Source organism: Salmo salar, chromosome ssa17, assembly GCF_905237065.1.
Source record: "Salmo salar chromosome ssa17, Ssal_v3.1, whole genome shotgun sequence".
Classification (NCBI taxonomy): domain Eukaryota; kingdom Metazoa; phylum Chordata; class Actinopteri; order Salmoniformes; family Salmonidae; genus Salmo; species Salmo salar.
Genome location: NC_059458.1, coordinates 11,663,823 through 11,683,196, shown reverse-complemented (window position 1 = coordinate 11,683,196; position 19,374 = coordinate 11,663,823). Strand labels below are relative to the sequence as shown.

The following is a 19,374-nucleotide window of genomic DNA, read 5'->3' as shown; positions in this document are numbered from 1 at the left end:
AGATTTACACTTGTGTTAGGTTTGTAAAAATAGAGCCCACAGAGAAACACTTTACTTGGTGCTGTACATTCCTCCAGCCCTCCCCCCATCCTTCCCCTCACACCTTCCCCCACCCAGCTCCACCTTCCCCCAGCCTACCAGCGTGGCTCAACCCCCTGCTGGTGCAATTACCAGTGTCTTCCTCTCTGTTCCCAGTGGCCTCAGGGCAAGACTTCGGGCAAGGGCAACACGGCTCTACCACTGAGCCAGGCTGGGGCTGAATGTGACTGCAGCCAGAGACTCAGGAGGTGCAGGGAGGGGAAGGGAAGGAGATTAGACTGCTTCTAGGGCTGGAGCTCAGAGACGTGTCGTTAACCCACCACTGTGATCTAATAAGGCATTCATGGATGGTGTGTGTGTGTGTGTGTGTGTGTGTGTGTGTGTGTGTGTGTGTGTGTGTGTGTGTGTGTGTGTGTGTGTGTGTGTGTGTCTTGAGACCTTGCTCCAGTGTGTCTTAGAGCTGTCACTTTGATTCATGATGACAACCAGACAGGTGTGATTACAGGTACTTACTAAGACCCTCTCTCTGTCTCTCTCACAGACATGAGGAATTGTCTCATAACCTTTACCTGGTGCTGTAAATTTCAGACAAGTGAAAGAAGCACCCAGAAGTTCAGAACTTTAAAATGTCAAGACAGAGGGATAACAAGCAGGGGATGAAACTCCAATCAAAATCCACAGTGAGGTCAAACTAGGTCAACTAAAAGGAAACACACATCCTTTTCTTATTATAACAAGGACATGTGGCTTTTATTAATAATGCACCTTCCTTGTGTCTATGAACAGAATTAACCAGGTATGGCAGTATGAACATAGAAGGCTGGGGGCTTCCTATAATCCAAAGAGAATTGTTAACAGGGTGAATCATTGACCAAGACTTGAAGATCAGAGGGGAAGTCACAGAGACTGTCTGTTCAGAGTCTGAGTTTCTCTCTACTGTTCCTTTCTTTTCTTTTGTCATTCATCAAAGGGTTGTCTCTCACGCTAAAGAAATGTCCAGAGTGCCAACAACTAAAAGCCTTTTCAATACTTTATTATCTAAATTCTTGCAGAGGCTCATTTTTCATGGCCAAGTGAAATTGAAATTCCCCCGACAAAAAGTACAGAGCTGTCAAACTTTCATCACATAGTCAGCATCTTCTTTAAGACCGTATCTATGGAGATCCATCTATCTACAGATTATTTGACTCTTACGGCAGTCTGTCTCGTCCTCTCCGTCTCCACAGTCGTCCTGTCCGTTACAGCGCAGGTTCAGTGGGATGCACTTCTGACGCTTCCTGCATTTGAACTGTCCAGATAGACAGATGTACGATTCTGTAGATAGTATGAACAAAGGTGTTAGCCTTAACCGAGGTAGTCTACAATGTCGTTTTTGACAGTTGTGGAAACTTTTGGGTCGGATTCAGAATAGGACGGATAATGTCAGAATTTATTTATTGACTTTATTTAAAACGGTAAGTAATGAGTATGCATTCTCTTTTAAGATAATGACCAGAAATGTGAAGAAAGGTCAATAATATGACAAAAGGACTTCACCACAGTTGGCTTCATCAGAGTTGTCCCCACAGTCGTTCTCCCCATCACAGATAAATGGAGGCAGAGCACAGAGACCAGTTCCACACTGGAACCTCCCTGGCTGGCATTTAAACTCAGCTGTGAGGAAAGAACAAAAACACACACACACACACACACACACACACACACACACACACATTGCACCGACTTTATAGAAGCACAGCTAGTGAACAAGACCAGGGAGAAGGGTTGTAACGGTTTCTGTACTGTACTGTGCAGTTAGTGTCCTGCTCCACTAGAGGGCTGTGAATTGATTGTGTAATTGTGAATTGGTGTGTACAGAAAATGTGACAACCCTTACTGGGACTTTGTCAAGTGTATGCGTGTGTGCGTGTGTTGATGGTGACTCACGGCAGTCTGGAGGCTCGTCTGACCCGTCCCCACAGTCATCCACCGTGTCACACTTCCACCAGAAGGGGATGCACTCATCTGTCCCACAGCGGAACTATAGGACACAACAACAGTAGAAAGCTTCAGATTTCAACATCATCATCATTCATTAAGATTTTGGGACACTAAAGTCCCTTACTTGAATCTACAAATACTAAAGTCAGAGCCTCTGCTAGTCCCTCCCCATCTTCCAAAAACATCTGAAAACATTCCTCTTCAAAATGTATCTTAATCTATCCCACAGCACCCCCCCCCCCCCCCTCTCACTCCCCCTCCTAGCACGGACTTAGCTGGTAGCTGCTTTATTGGGTGGCAGGTACAGTCGCCTTTGTGATTAGAGTGTTGGGCCAGTAACCGAAAGGTTGCTGGTTTGAATTCCGAAGCCGACAAAATCTGACACTGTGCCCTTGAGCAAGGCACTTAACCCAATTGATCCAGGGGTGCTGGACAATGGTGACACTGGCCGTGACCCCACTCCCTATGGGTGTCTCAGGGGGAGTTGGGATATGCAAGAAACACATTCCCATGACAAACATATATTTGACATGTTACAAGTGTGTAACATGTCAAATATAAGCACTCCTCTAATTATTACTAAGGAAATATTCACTTACTATGACTGTGAAATGTAGTTGTCCCACCTAACAACCTTAAGATGAATTCACTAACTGTAAGTCGCTCTGGATAACATTGTCAAATATGTCAAATATTTCTGTAAGCAGTAGGAGAAAAGGGCCACTGACCTGGCTGGCTGTGCAGTTGGAAAGGCAGGTCTTGTTTTCTGCAGCCAGGTAGAAGTGGGTGGGGCAGGCACACCTGTAACCTCCCCCGGGGGAGAGCAGACACAGGTGGCTGCAGCCTCCGTTGGTCACCTGACACTGGTGTTTGGGCACTGCGGCGGAGAGAGGGAGACTAAAACCAACATCCACAGCTAGAGCCCTTTCCCCTCAACTCTGCTGTCAGCATCATTAGTCTGAGGGCACATTTGCTCATTACAATTAAAAAGAAACACCTCTCTCTCTCTCTCTCTCTCTCCAAGGCATTCAGACACACACACACTGAGTGTCTAGACAATTACCGTCGGGTTGGCGGAGAGGGTGGTACACCTTGATGTTGTGGATGGCTCTCCAGTATCTGAGCAGCTCTGCTCCCTGAGCCCCGGAGGTCTTGTGGGCCCGGTTCAGCGACTTGGACTTCTCATCCGTCCAATAGATGACATCCTCAAACAGAGTCAGCCCTGTCACCTCCCGGATGTCTTGACTAGGCACTGGAATGGAATACGCACTGATTAATCAGAGTCTGGAATACAGTCAGATCACACACACACGCACGCGTGAATACACACACATGCACGCACACACACACAATAGATTAACATGCCACTTCTACATTACGTCCATCTGATTCTGCTTTATGAGGAATCTGCTGCACACACACACACACACACACACACACACACAGCTCGTCCTGAATAATTGCTGTGACAAGCTGCCAGGCTCTGTGGTGTTTTATTGCAGGCAAAGAGGAGTAAAGACATGACTAAATGGACTGTCTATCTGTCAGTCAGCATGGCTTAGTAGAGCACGGAGTAGACTATAAGTACTACAGCTAATCACAAACTGGCTGTTGAAAATGAAAATCTGAAATTAAATTAACAATAAAAATATGTTGAGAGTGTCGTGACTTCACTTTAAAAACTCTACAGGATCGGTGTCCTCCCCACGGGACGGTTAAGCTAACGTAGGCTAATGTGATTAGCATGAGGTTGTGAGTGACATGAACATTTCCCAGGACAGACATGTCTGATATGGGCAGAAAACTTAAATTCTTGTTAATCTAACTGCACTGTCCAATTTACAGTAGTTATTACAGGGAAAGAATACCATTCTATTGTTTGAGAAGAGTGCACAATTATGAACTTGAAAATGTATTAATAAACCAATTAGGCACATTTGGGCAGTCTTGATACAACAGTTTGAACAGGTATGCAATGGTTCATTGGATCAGTCTAAAACGTTGCACATACACTGCTGCCATCTATTGGCCAACATCTAAATTGCGCCTGGGCTGGAATAATACATTATGCCCTTTCTCTTCCATTTCAAAGATGATAGTACAAAAAAAATACAATTAAATGCATGTATTTTTCTTTGTATTTTTGTTTACCAGATCGAATGTGTGATATATTGTCCTACATTAATTTCACATTTCCACAAACTTAAAAGTGTTTCTTTTCAAATGGTATCAAGAATATGCATATCCTTGCTTCAGGTCCTGTGCTACATGCAGTTAGATTTGGATATGCCATTTGAGGCAAAAATGTATGAAAAGGGTCGGATCCTTAAGAGGTTTTTAAGCCTTGTTTAATAACATCATGTTTTGTTCGTGAACCAAATAGTATTGTGGAAAAATTGTGTTAGACCAAATGAATAACTAAAAAAAAGGTGAGAAAAACATTTATCTCATTTCTCACAGGTTGAACGCCAGAGATAGATAGCGACTCACTCCAATTAACACCTTGTTTTGAAGTGTATGGAACAGGCATATTAATGACTTGGCTCACGCTCGGTTTCTATGGAGTTGAATCAATCACGGACAAACCGTTTCACAGTAATGTCAAGGTTTTTATCTAAAGTCTGAAAAAGTACACTCAATTAATTTTGTATTTATTTTTTTACAACTGCGACCTGGCCAAGATAAAGCAAAGCAGTGCGACACAAACAACAACACAGAGTTACACATGGAATAAACAAACATACAGTCAATAATACAATAGAGAAAGTATACAGTGTGTGCAAATGAGGTAGGATAAGGGGGGTGAGGCAAGTGATAGATGACAATGTCAATGACAACCTGACCTTAAATCTGCACAAATGATTATTTACAAAGCCAATTGAGCCATCAAATGTTGAGAGTTGAGAGTTGAGAGTTGAGAGACAGAGAGACAGAGAGACAGAGAGACAGACAGACAGACAGACAGACAGACAGACAGACAGACAGACAGACAGACAGACAGACCAAGGGAAATACTTAATTCACTGTCCCTTACCTTTGTGTCTTTTTGAACCGTCCATGTTTGAGAAGAGAATTTGATGCGAGTCAGCCCAGTAAAGTCTTTTTGCTGTGTAGTCGATGGTGAGAGCTGCAGGGCTGAATATGTCTGTATCGCTGATCACCGTCCGGCTGCTGCCGTCCAAACCTATTCTCCCAATATGGGGATACTCTCCACTGTCGATCCAGAACACATAACTACAGAGGAATGAATACAGTTTTCAGCTAGATACCTTAGGCTACACTTCTCCACTTCGTTGGTCAAATGGGCTATGTGAACTGTGAATTGTGGTTGTCTCACTTAGCTATCTTAAGGTTAATGCAGTAACTGTAAGTCGCTCTGGACAAGAGCGTCTGCTAAATGACAAAAATTTGGTAAATCTAACTGTGTTTACTTCTCATTATGGAGTAGTTTACGTGAGATATGAAACTCAACATCAAAATGAGTACTAGACTTCAAAGCCTGAGCAGAAAGTTGGCTGCCTTAGAAACAAAACAGCATAGGTACACTTACACAGTAACAAACTGATTAGCTGGTATTTCTTCTGATAGTCATTGGTTTCTCTCAACAGACATAGCTAAATCTCGTTCTGGTTTCATTCTCTCCAGATGATACTGTGATAGATAGTAGCACGTAGCATGATGTAAAGAGAGATGGAGAAGATGGAGAGTTGTACATGCCCAGTGTCTGCATCCAGAGCCAGGTCGGTAGGGTTGTCCAGACCAGTGCTGACCAGTACCACAGGATAGAGTCCGTTAGCCTTGGACACCTCCAGACTCTTCTTCCTTATGTCGCACCAGTACAGGTTCTTACCTATCCAGTCCACGGCTAGAGCACTGGGGGTGGACGTCCTGTGGATTACCTGTGGGTTAGAGGAGAGGAAACAGGTAGGGACATTTTTATCTCAATATAAAATAATTTCTGAGTAACAATTAAGTACCTTAATGTGATTGTTTTCAATTAAATTTGTCAAAAAGAAGAAAACAAATCTCATTTTCGCAAAGAGCAATTTCTCAAGCAAGATTTTTCCTAGGACTGGCTTCGAGCTGTCTGAGTGGGGAGGGGAAAACTGAAAAGTAGCTGTTATTGGCAGAGAGTTTGGAATTCTCTTTCTTATTGGTCTATTAACCAATTTACTACCTGGTGATGTCACCGTGGCAGGCCAAATCTCCATTCCACCAAAACAGACTGAAATTTCAGGCAGTCTTTTCAAACAGGACAATAACATTGATGAATACGCTGATTCGGTGAGCGAGTTTATTAGCAAGTGCATCGGTGATGTTGTACCCACAGCGTCTATTAAAACATTCCCCAACCAGAAACAGTGGATTGATGGCAGCATTCGTGCAAAACTGAAAGTGCGAACCACTGCTTTTAATCATGGCAAGGTGACCGGAAACATGACCGAATACAAACAGTGTAGCTATTCCCTCCACAAGGCAATCAAACAAGCTAAGCCTCAGTACAGAGACAAAGTAGAGTCGCAACTCAACGGCTCAGACACGAGAGGTATGTGGCAGGGTCTACAGTCAATCACGGACTACAAAAGGAAAACCAGCCCTGTCACAGACCATGGTATCTTGCTCCCAGACAAATTAAACAACTTCTTTGCTCGCTTTGAGGACAATACAGTGCCACTGCCACGGCCCGCTACCAAAACCTGTGGGCTCTCCTTTACTGCAGCCAACGTGAGTAAAACATTTAAACGTGTTAACCCTAGCAAGGCTGCCGACCCAGACGGCATCCCCAGCCGCGTCCTCAGAGCATGCGCAGACCAGCTGGCTGGTGTGTTTACGGACATATTCAATCAATCCTTATCCCAGTCTGCTGTTCCCACATGCTTCAAGAGGGCCACCATTGTTCATGTTCCCAAGAAAGCGAAGGTAACTGAGCTAAATGACTATCGCCCCATAGCACTCCCTTCCGTCATCATGAAGTGCTTTGAGAGACTAGTCAAGGACCATATCACCTCCACCCTACCTGACACCCTAGACCCACTCCAATTTGCTTACCGCCCCAATAGGTCCACAGACGACGCAATCGCAATCACACTGCACACTGCCCTAACCCATCTGGACAAGGGGAATACCTACTCAGCATTTAACACCATAGTACCCTCCAAACTCGTCATTAACCTCGAGACCCTGGGCCTCGACCCTGCCTGTGCAACCTGGTCCTGGACTTCCTGACGGGCCGCCCCCAGGTGGTGAGGGTAGGTAACAACATCTCCACCCCGCTGATCCTCAACACTGGGGCCCCACTAGGGTGCGTTCTCAGCCCTCTCCTGTACTCACTGTTCACCCATGACTGCGTGGCCATGCACGCCTCCAACTCAATCATCAAGTTTGCAGACGACACTACAGTGGTAAGCTTGATTACCAACAATGACGAGACGGCCTACAGGGAGGAGGGCCCTTGGAGTGTGGTGTCAGGAACATAACCTCACACTCAATGTCAACAAAACAAAGGAGATGATCATGGACTTCAGGAAACAGCAGAGGGAGTAGCCCCCTATCCACATCGACGGGACAGTAGTGGAGAAGGTGGAAAGTTTTAAGCTCCTCGGCGTACACATCACGGACAAACTGAAATGGTCCACCCACACAGACAGCGTGGTGAAGAAGGTGCAGCAGCGCCTCTTCAACCTCAGGAGGCTGAAGAAATTCGGCTTGTCACCAAAAACACTCACAAACTTTTACAGATGCACAATCGAGAGCATCCTGTCGGGCTGTATCACCACCTGGTGCGGCAACTGCTCCGCCCACAACCGTAAGGCTCTTCAGAGGGTAGTGAGGTCTGCACAACGCATCACCGGGGGCAAACTACCTGCCCTACATGACACCTACACCACCCGATGTCACAGGAAGGCCAAAAAGATCATCAAGGACAACAACCACCCGAGCCACTGCCTGTTCACCCCGCTATCATCCAGAAGGCTAGGTCAGTACAGGTGCATCAAAGCGGGGACCGAGAGACTGAAAAACAGCTTCTATCTCAAGGCCATCACTGTTAAACAGCCATCACTAACTTTGAGTGGCTGCTGCCAACATACTGACTCATCTCTAGCCACTTTAATAATGAAAACATTTATGTAATAAATGTATCACTAGCCACTTTAAACAATGCCACTTTATATAATGTTTACATACCCTACGTTGCAGACTTGTTTACGCTGCTGTGCGTTTTGTTGCCGATCTTACTTTGCTACCTGACGGTTTTTTACTTTTTCATTACCGTATATTTTTACTTTTTCCCTCACTCAACTTTTTTCATTCAACTTTTTCACCCCGGAGGTTTTATCTGGACATGGTTGGTCAGGACTTCAAACAGCCGAAGCTAAGTAACATTAACATGATGCCTTCTAATTGCAGTCGTTGTACTTATAATATACAGGAGAACGATCGCCTTACGGCAAGGATAGCTGTGCTGCAAGCCCAGCTTCAGACGCAATCGTTAGGCAAGGGTAATTTCAGTGTAGGAAAGGATGAAACAGCGTCTGTGCCACCAGTAAGTACAGATAGTAACGTTAGTATAAACCCCCTCGCACGGTCCCCGCAGCCGGACATCTTTCTCATGGCTTCTGGAGGGAAACGCTGTAGGAATGCTCAACCGGTGTCGCTTATTCAGCCGACAGAAACTTTCAACCGGTTCTCCCCATTAAGCGAGTCGGAGTCGGAGGCCGAGATTTCTCTGGTCTCTACTCCTCCCGTTGTGGGGTCTGAGACGCCGACGGCTCCCACCATTAGCTCTGACAAATTGAAAACCCTAGTCATTGGCGACTCCATTACCCGCAGTATTAGACTTAAAACTAATCATCCAGCGATCATACACTGTTTACCAGGGGGCAGGGCTACCGACGTTAAGGCTAATCTAAAGATGGTGCTGGCTAAAGCTAAAACTGGCGAGTGTAGAGAGTATAGAGATATTGTTATCCACGTCGGCACCAACGATGTTAGGATGAAACAGTCAGAGGTCACCAAGCGCAACATAGCTTCAGCGTGTAAATCAGCTAGAAAGATGTGTCGGCATCGATTAATTGTCTCTGGCCCCCTCCCAGTTAGGGGGAGTGATGAGATCTACAGCAGAGTCTCACAACTCAATCGCTGGTTGAAAACTGTTTTCTGCCCCTCCCAAAAGATAGAATTTGTAGATAATTGGCCCTCTTTCTGGGACTCACCCACAAACAGGACCAAGCCTGGCCTGTTGAGGAGTGACGGACTCCATCCTAGCTGGAGGGGTGCTCTCATCTTATCTACGAACATAGACAGGGCTCTAACTCCTCTAGCTCCACAATGAAATAGGGTGCAGGCCAGGCAGCAGGCTGTTAGCCAGCCTGCCAGCTTAGTGGAGTCTGCCACTAGCACAGTCAGCGTAGTCAGCTCAGCTTTCCCCATTTAGACCGTGTCTGTGCCTCGATCTAGGTTGGGCAAAATTAAAAATGGCGGTGTTCGCTTTAGCAATCTCACTAGTATAAAGACCTCCTCCATTCCTGCCATTATTGAAAGAGATTGTGATACCTCACATCTCAAAATTGGGTTACTTAATGTTAGATCCCTCACTTCCAAGGCAGTTATAGTCAATGAACTAATCACTGATAATAATCTTGATGTGATTGGCCTGACTGAAACATGGCTTAAGCCTGATGAATTTACTGTGTTAAATGAGGCCTCACCCCCTGGTTACACTAGTGACCATACCCCCCGTGCAGCCGGCAAAGGCGGAGGTGTTGCTAACATTTACGATAGCAAATTTCAATTTACAAAAAAAAACAATGACGTTTTCGTCTTTTGAGCTTCTAGTAATGAAATCTATGCAGCCTACTCACTCACTTTTTATAGCTACTGTTTACAGGCCTCCTGGGCCATATGCAGTGTTCCTCACTGAGTTCCCTGAATTCCTATCGGATCTTGTAGTCATAGCAGATAATATTCAAATTTTTGGTGACTTTAACATTCACATGGAAAAGTCCACAGACCCACTCCAAAAGGCTTTCGGAGCCATCATCGACTCAGTGGGTTTTGTCCAACATGTCTCTGGACCTACTCACTGCCACAGTCATACTCTGGACCTAGTTTTGTCCCATGGAATAAATGTTGTGGATCTAAATGTTTTTCCTCATAATCCTGGACTATCGGACCACCATTTTATTACGTTTGCAATTGCAACAAATAATCTGCTCAGACCCCAACCAAGGAGCATTAAAAGTCGTGCTATAAATTCTCAGACAACCCAAAGATTCCTTGATGCCCTTCCAGACTGCCTCTGCCTACCCAAGGACGTCAGAGGACAAAAATCAGTTAACCACCTAACCGAAGAACTCAATTTAACCTTGCGCAATACCCTAGATGCAGTTGCACCCCTAAAAACTAAAAACATCTGTCATAAGAAACTAGCTCCCTGGTATACAGAAAATACACGAGCTCTGAAGCAAGCTTCCAGAAAATTGGAACGGAAATGGCGCCACACCAAACTGGAAGTCTTCCGACTAGCTTCGAAAGACAGTACCGTGTAGTATGGAAGAGCCCTCACTGCTGCTCGATCATCCTATTTTTCCAACTTAATTGAGGAAAATAAGAACAATCCGAAATTTCTTTTTGATACTGTCGCAAAGCTAACTAAAAAGCAGCCTTCGCAAATGGAGGATGGCTTTCACTTCAGCAGTAATACATTTATGAACTTCTTTGAGGAAAAGATCATGATCATTAGAAAGCAAATTACAGACTCCTCTTTAAATCTGGGTATTCCTCCAAAGCTCCATTGTCCTGAGTCTACACAACTCTGCCAGGACCTAGGATCAAGGGAGATACTAAAGTGTTTTAGTACTATATCTCTTGACGCAATGATGAAAATAATCATGGCCTCCAAACCCTCAAGCTGCATACTGGACCCTATTCCAACTAAACTACTGAAAGAGCTGCTTCCTGTGCTTGGCCCTCCTATGTTGAACATAATAAACGCCTCTCTATCCACCGGATGTGTACCAAGCTCACTAAAAGTGGCAGTAATAAAGCCTCTCTTGAAAAAGCCGAATCTTCATCCAGAAATTATAAAAAACTATCGGCCTATATCGAATCTTCCATTCCTCTCAAAAATTTTTGAAAAAGCTGTTGCACAGCAACTCACTGCCTTCCTGAAGACAAACAATGTATACGAAACGCTTCAGTCTGGTTTTAGACCCCATCATAGCACTGAGACTGCACTTGTGAAGGTGGTAAATGACCTTTTAATGACGTCAGACCGAGGCTCTGCATCTGTCCTCGTGCTCCTAGATCTTAGTGCCGCTTTTGATACCATCGATCACCACATTCTTTTGGAGAGATTGGAAACCCAAATTGGTCTACATGGACAAGTTCTGGCCTGGTTTAGATCTTATCTGTCGGAAAGATATCAGTTTGTCTCAGTGAATGGTTTGTCCTCTGACAAATCCATTGTAAATTTCGGTGTTCCTCAAGGTTCCGTTTTAGGACCACTATTGTTTTCACTATATATTTTACCTCTTGGGGATCATTCGAAAACATAATGTTAAATTTCACTGCTATGCGGACGACACACAGCTGTACATTTCAATGAAACATGGTGAAGCCCCAAAATTGCCCTCGCTAGAAGCCTGTGTTTCAGACATAAAGAAGTGGATGGCTGCAAACTTTCTACTTTTAAAGTCGGACAAAACAGAGATGCTTGTTTTAGGTCCCAAGAAACAAAGAGATCTTCTGTTGAATCTGACAATTAATCTGGATGGTTGTACAGTCGTCTCAAATAAAACTGTGAAGGACTCTGGACCCTGATCTCTCTTTTGAAGAACATATCAAGACTGTTTCAAGGACAGCTTTTTTCCATCTACGTAACATTGCAAAAATCAGAATTTTCTGTCCAAAAATGACGCAGAAAAATTCATCCATGCTTTCGTTACTTCTAGGCTGGACTACTGCAATGCTCTACTTTCCGGCTACCCGGATAAAGCACTAAATAAACTTCAGTTAGTGCTAAATACGGCTGCTAGAATCCTGACTAGAACCAAAAAATTTGATCATATTACTCCAGTGCTAGCCTCCCTACACTGGCTTCCTGTTAAGGCAAGGGCTGATTTCAAGGTTTTACTGCTAACCTACAAAGCATTACATGGGCTTGCTCCTACCTATCTTTCCGATTTGGTCCTGCCGTACATACCTACACGTACGCTACGGTCAGAAGACGCAGGCCTCCTAATTGTCCCTAGAATTTCTAAGCAAACGGCTGGAGGTAGGGCTTTCTCCTATAGAGCTCCATTTTTATGGAATGGTCTGCCTACCAATGTGAGAGACGCAGACTCAGTCTCAACCTTTAAGTCTTTACTGAAGACTTATCTCTTCAGTAGGTCCTATGATTAAGTATAGTCTGGCCCAGGAGTGTGAAGGTGAACGGAAAGGCTGGAGCAACGAACCGCCCTTGCTGTCTCTGCCTTGCCGGTTCCCCTCTTTCCACTGGGATTCTCTGCCTCTAACCCTTTTACAGGGGCTGAGTCACTGGCCTACTGGTGTTCTTCCATACCGTCCATGGGAGGGGTGCGTCACTTGAGTGGGTTGAGTCACTGACGTGGTCTTCCTGTCTGGGTTGGCGCCCCCCCTTGGGTTGTGCCATGGCGGAGATCGTTGTGGGCTATACTCGGCCTTGTCTTAGGACGGTAAGTTGGTGGTTGGAGACATCCCTCTAGTGGTGTGGGGGCTATGCTTTGGCAAAGTGGGTGGGGTTATATCCTGCCTGTTTGGCCCTGTCCGGGGGTATCATCGGATGGGGCCACAGTGTCTTCTGATCCCTCCTGTCTCAGCCTCCAGTATTTATGCTGCAGTAGTTTATGTGTCGGGGGGCTAAGGTCAGTCTGTTACATCTGGAGTATTTCTCTTGTCTTATCCGGTGTCCTGTGTGTATTTAAATATGCTCTCTCTAATTCTCTCTTTCTCTCTTTCTGTCTTTCTCTCGGAGGACCTGAGCCCTAGGACCATGCCTCAGGACTACCTGGTATGATGACTCTTTGCTGTCCCCAGTCCACCTGGCCGTGCTGCTGCTCCAGTTTCAACTGTTCTGCCTGCGGCTATGGAACCCTGATCTGTTCACCGGACGTGCTTGTTGCACCCTCGACAACTACTATGATTATTATTATTTGACCATGCTGGTCATTTATGAACATTTTAACATCTTGACCATGTTCTGTTATAATATCCACCCTGCACAGCCAGAAGAGGACTGGCCACCCCTCATAGCCTGGTTCCTCTCTAGGTTTCTTCCTAGGTTTTTGGCCTTTCTAGGGAGTTTTTCCTAGGGAGTTTTTCCTAGCCACCGTGCTTCTTTCACATGCTTTGCTTGCTGTTTGGGGTTTTAGGCTGGGTTTCTGTACAGCACTTTGAGAATATCAGCTGATGTACGAAGGGCTATATAAAAAATTAAAAAAAAAATATTTGATGAAATTTTTTGGGGGGGATTTGATTTGATTGATTGATTACTCATCTCATATGTATATACTGTACTCTATACCATCTACTGCATCTTGCCTATGCCGTTTGGCCATGGCTCATTCATATATTTTATGTACATATTCTTATTCATTCCTTTACACTTGTGTATATAAGGTAGTTGTTGTGAAATTGTTAGGTTAGATTACTTGTTAGATATTACTGCATGGTCGGAACTAGAAGCACAAGCATATCGCTACACTCGCATTAACATCTGCTAACCATGTGTATGTGACCAATAAAATTTGATTTGAACAGCTCTTGCCCTAAAAGGACATCCATCATTTTCACAATTTCACAGTATTATTCCAACCTCATAGTGTGGAAGTATATATAAAACACAGGAAAATCATGTTTCCGACTGCACTGGGCCGATAAAGCAACTCAAGATGAATCAGAAAATCACTGTAACCTGTTTCGTGGAGCCCTCACATTCTAACCCAGACAGTTGGGTTCAGTTACCCCGTGATTAACAATTGATTGTGTGAATGGAAGGTAAGCTAGCCCTGGAGTGATTTTGTCCCAAATGAAGAAGATACAGTGTGAAAAGCCCTTACGACTCATAACAGCCTTCTATGGATCTGCACTGCAAACAGTTCTAATATCGCTTTCATTATAGTGATTACATTGGTCTAATAACTACAGAAACGGTCTCTACTCTGAAGGATCTCGGCAGCAGTGAGCTAAAGTACGAATCAGACGGGAGGCATCCTGGGTACAGTAAAGCTATAATGAGTCATTATCCCTGTATTAATGATAACGAGCCAAGGGGAGCCCCATTAGGAACTCAGGTTCTCTTGTCACTCTAACTTCACCCAGACTCTGACCCTGTCCTTCGGAAAGCTAAATGGGGAGCCATGATAGGAGACCAGCCATGTTCAAGGATGCAAATACACGCACACTGATACTATCATTGACATTGAGATACAGAGTCAGAGATCTCCCTCTGTGTGCCAATGTCACTGATTTACGAGTGCAAAATTGCCCCCCCCCAAAGAAAAGGAAGCACATTCAATACTGTACTGTATCCATGGTGCATTACATGATCGTAACAGGGTTCAGTAACACTATTTGAACTGTCCGTCATAACAGTATGATGATATTGTCATAAATATGACAAAAACAAAACCTAAACCAACAGCCATTGTTCTGCGTCAAACACCTTAAACTAATACTCATGTACACCATCAACTACATAACGCTGTGAATTATTAACAGGGGGTTTAGGTCCAAAACAATAAAGTATTTCCGAGGTGTAATGAAAACAAAGAAGCTGTGCGTCTAAGGAATTATCCACACTCTATACTGTACATTTTATGACAATGGAATGCACTAAAATCTCATTGTGCATTAGGCGCTACATGGCCATAATCCCTCCTATAGAATAAATGTTTTATGTGCCTCGGCTCAACCTTCAGCCAGGGAAGACTGTCACCTTTAGTCACATTTAAACCGCTGCACAGTCAGGGTGTTTAATTCTAGATTTATAAAGCACCTATAGGACCTTCTCAACATCTCATCTCTAGCGGTGTAATCTTGCCTGGTGGGGGGGGAGGAAAAAAATGAGAGCGAGAGACAAAATGGATAAAGGGCATCCTTCCCTCAGGCTCATACATTAACCACTGGAACACTATCTCACCACACACCTTCCTCAGACTAATGTAGAACACGGTTGGGGTCAATTTGAATTGAAGACACTCAATTCAGGAAGTGATTTGAATAAATTACAAATGCGTCAACTTTTGAAATAAATAGCTTCTCCTTGTAATGATCACGATGGGAGACAGCTGGTTTCAAGCGCAGGGCGCAGCAGGTGTTTATTGTAAAGGACCACAGGAGGAGGCAGGTAGCTGGGTCTGGGGGCAGGCAGAAGGTCATACACAGGGGCTCCAAAAAGGCAACAGAACAGGCAGGGAAAAGGCTAGTAACATAGTCCGGGAGATCAGGCGATAGGTTGATTACAGGACATCCGATAGGCTAAAGTACAGGCAGGGAATAGGCAAAAAGTGTCGTTAGTGAGGCAGGCACAAACTATCATACACGGAGGATTATATTACGGGAAAAACAGGGCTCCGAATAGAAGTGTGTCACAAAACAAACAACACCTCACAATGATGGGGTGCAAAGAACTGAACTAAATAGTGTGTGATAATGACATGCAGATGTGTGAACAGGTGATTAGAATTCAGGTGATTGGGATCTGGAGAGGGAGCTGTGCTCAGGGGATCTACGTGTTCGAGAGTGTGCGCTGAAAAGTGGGCTGGAAAGTGAGCTGCGTTCAGGGGATTTACGTGTTTGAGAGTGTGAGTTGGAAGCAGACGTTAAACTCCTCTTTCGTTTTTTTTTTTGAGAAGTCATTGAAAATAGATGCCCTTTTTTTTCAATTATTGAATTGGAATCTGTTAACTTCCTGAATTGAATAACTTCAATTTACCCCAAACCTGATGTATAAGCCGGTACTCTACTGTACCTTCAGGTCGCTCCCATTCAGTCGCATTCTGTTTATCCTCCGTTGGGTTAGGGCAGGAGAGCTCGAGTCGATCCAATAAATCATCTCCTTTCTGTAGTCAAAGTCCACTGCTATAATGTTACTGAGGCCCTGCGGGACACAGTCATCAGGTACATGTTGTATTGTTGTTACAAAAAAAATACCTGAGCAATTGCTTTGCATGATTGGTTGTGGAGAGACATACAGGACATACAAGGATATGCTCAATGTACTCAAGTGAGATGATCAATAAAATGATTCTGTGCATAAGAAACCTCCTCCATCCTTAAATATTGAGCTGGTTCAAAAAAAGTTACACTTCTCTTTGTGTGTCTTACCTGTTTTAGAGGAGTATAATTGGATCCATCAGTGCTTATTTTCCTGATGTCATGATGGTCGGCCAGAATCAGGAAGGGCTCTTCAGCTGAAGAAAATACAAGAAGAAAAAAAAATACAGCAATTATAATACACGACGACAACGACTAACAATATAATCCGAAGAAATAATCTCAGAGTGATGGTCCTGAAGAGTCACATATGACTATGCAGGGTTGACTGTAGCAGCATGCTCTCAGAGATAGTGGCATGCAGAAATATTCACTCCACTTGGCATTTTCCCTATTTCATTGCCTTACAGCCTGGAATTAAAATAGATCTTTTTTTGGGGGGGGGGGGGGGGTTGTATCATTTGATTTAAACAACATGCCTTCTACTTTGAAGATACCATTTTTTTTTTGTGTGTGAAACAAACAAATAAGACAAAAAAACAGAACATGCATAACTATTCACTCCCCCAAAGTCAATACTTTGTAGAGCCACCTTTTGCAGCAATTACAGCTCCAAGTCTCTTGGGGTAAGTCTCTATAAGCTTGGCACATCTACCCACTGGGATTTCTGCCCATTCTTCGAGGCAAAACTGCTACAGCTCCTTCAAGTTGGATGGGTTCTGCTGATGTACAGCAATCTTTAAGTCATACCACAGATTCTCAATTGGATTGAGGTCTGGGCTTTGACTAGGCCATTCCAAGACATTTAAATGTTTCTCCTTAAACCACTCAAGTGTTGCTTTAGCAGTATGCTTAGGGTCATTGTCCTGCTGGAAGGTGAACCTCCGTCCCAGTCTCAAATCTCTGGAAGACTGAAACAGGTTTCCCTCAAGAATTTCCCTGCATTTAGCGCCATCCATCATTCCTTCAATTCTGACCAGTTTCCCAGTCCCTGCCGATGAAAAACATCCCCACAGCATGATGCTGCCACCACCATGCTTCACTGTGGGGATGGTGTTGGTCCCGTGTGGCTCAGTTGGTAGAGCATGGTGTTTGCAACGCCAGGGTTGTGGGTTTGATTCCCATGGGGGACCAGTATGGAGAAAAAAAGAAGAAAAAAAGTATGAAATGTATGCATTCACTACTGTAAGTCGCTCTGGATAAGAGCGTCTGCTAAATGACTAAAATGTAAAATGGGTTCTCGGGTTGATGAAAGGTGTTGGGTTTGCGCCAGACATCGTGTTTTCCTTTATGGCCAAAAAGATACATTTTAGTCTCAACTGACTAGAGTACCTTCTTTCATATGTTTGGGGAGAATTCCACATTCCTTTTGGCGAACACCAAACATGTTTGCTTATTCTGCCACTCTTCCGTAAAGCCCAGTTCTGTGGAGTGTACGGCTTAAAGTGGTCCTATGGACAGATACTCCAATCTCTGCTGTGGAGCTTTGCAGCTCCTTCAGGGTTATCTTTGGTCTCTTTGTTGCCTCTCTGATTAATGCCCTCCTTTCCTGGTCTGTGAGTTTTGGTGGGCGGCCCTCTCTTGGCAGGTTTGTTGTGGTGCCATATTCTTTACATTTTTTAATAATGGATTTAATTGTGCTCCGTGGGATGTTCAAAGTTTCTGATATTTTTTATAACCCAACCCTGATTAGTATTTCTCCACAACTTTGTCCCTGACCTGTTTGGAGAGCCCCTTGGTCTTCATAGTGTCACTTGCTTAGTGGTGTTGCAGCCTCTGAGGCCGTTCAGAACAGGTGTATATGTACTGAGATCATGTGACAGATCATGTGACACTTAGATTGCACACAGGTGGAGTTTATTTAACTAATTATGTGACTTCTGAAGGAAATTGTTGCACCAGATCTTATTTAGGGGCTTCATAGCAAAGGGAGTGAATACATATGCACGCACCACTTATCCGTTTAGAATCTTTTCACATTTTTTTAAACAAGTAATTTTTTTCATTTCACTTCACCAATTTGGACTATTTTGTGTATGTCCATTACATGACATCCAAATAAAAATCTATTTAAATTACAGTTTGTAATGCAACAAAATAGGAAAAATGCCAAGGGGGTGAATACTTTTGCAAGGCACAGTAGCTCATCATTACTCATAAAGTCATTACTTTTAATGCATGGTCTCATTATCCTACTGCAGGTGCAGTAACGTTACAGTCAGAGGCTCTGGAGGTGTCTGTCTTATACAATCATTGATTTCCTCCCTAGATCCAAGCCCTAGTATATATCACCATCACATGCTATTCTTTGACTGGGCTCACTACAGGTACCTTCCCATAGAGATAGAACAAGTAGTTTTACCTTCATACATATTCTAGTGGTCTCTTTTAACTAATCAGGATCCTCGTTCTGACGGCAAAATAATTCCCCTGTGATTTCCCGAAGTCCCTGATTTAAAACAAATCAAGCAGGAAGGTGGGTGACAGAGGACCAGATACATGGGCAGATGGGTAAGAAGGAAGAGAGAGGAGATGGAGAGAAGGAAAGGAAAGGACGAAAGAGGATAAGATGGAGAAAGGGGTACCTCAAGCAGCAGAGGCACAGATACAAGGACAGATGGGTAAGAGAAGAGAGAGAGAGAGAGAAAACAAAAAAAGAACAGAAGAGAAAATGATGGAGGTAGAGAAAAGAGGTATACCTGAGAGAGACCTGCAGCTGTGTGAGTTCTTAGCTGGTGCCTCGTAGCCGTCTGCACACAGACACTTGTAAGATCCATATGTGTTGACGCAGAGCTGGCTACAGGGGAGGTCGGATGAACACTCGTCAATGTCAACACACGTTTGGCCATCGTTCTTCAAGCGAAATCCCGGCCAACACTTGCACTGGATCGGACGTGAGGGAGAAATTGAGAGCCATTATTTTTCTAGCAGAATCCATGTGTTGGCACTGAGGCACTGAATTAATCAATAGAAAAGTCACGGGGTACTGTCGCCATTGGGTATGACTACTGACTATACAGGGATATTATGACACAACGGGATTTAATAGATTCTGAGTGCAAAATCCATGGTTTGTTTTGTTGGCGAGCCACTCTTTGATGGTATGAACATCTTACA

At 44.1% G+C, this 19,374-nt stretch overlaps 1 protein-coding gene across 1 annotated transcript in view; it reads right to left on the bottom strand.

Annotated features, from left to right (window-relative positions):
* Positions 1 to 19,374, bottom strand: part of LOC106575230 (low-density lipoprotein receptor-related protein 1B) — a 164,033-nt gene that overhangs the window by 56,839 nt on the left and 87,820 nt on the right. Inside the window, exons 56-65 of the mRNA XM_045700371.1 lie at positions 18,957 to 19,140; positions 16,369 to 16,454; positions 16,013 to 16,141; positions 5,737 to 5,918; positions 5,054 to 5,253; positions 3,083 to 3,271; positions 2,748 to 2,896; positions 1,966 to 2,059; positions 1,576 to 1,692; positions 1,234 to 1,353 (exon numbers count right to left, since the gene is read on the bottom strand). Of these exons, the coding sequence (XP_045556327.1) occupies positions 1,234 to 1,353; positions 1,576 to 1,692; positions 1,966 to 2,059; positions 2,748 to 2,896; positions 3,083 to 3,271; positions 5,054 to 5,253; positions 5,737 to 5,918; positions 16,013 to 16,141; positions 16,369 to 16,454; positions 18,957 to 19,140 (1,450 nt within the window). The remainder of the gene's footprint in view (positions 1 to 1,233; positions 1,354 to 1,575; positions 1,693 to 1,965; positions 2,060 to 2,747; positions 2,897 to 3,082; positions 3,272 to 5,053; positions 5,254 to 5,736; positions 5,919 to 16,012; positions 16,142 to 16,368; positions 16,455 to 18,956; positions 19,141 to 19,374) is intronic.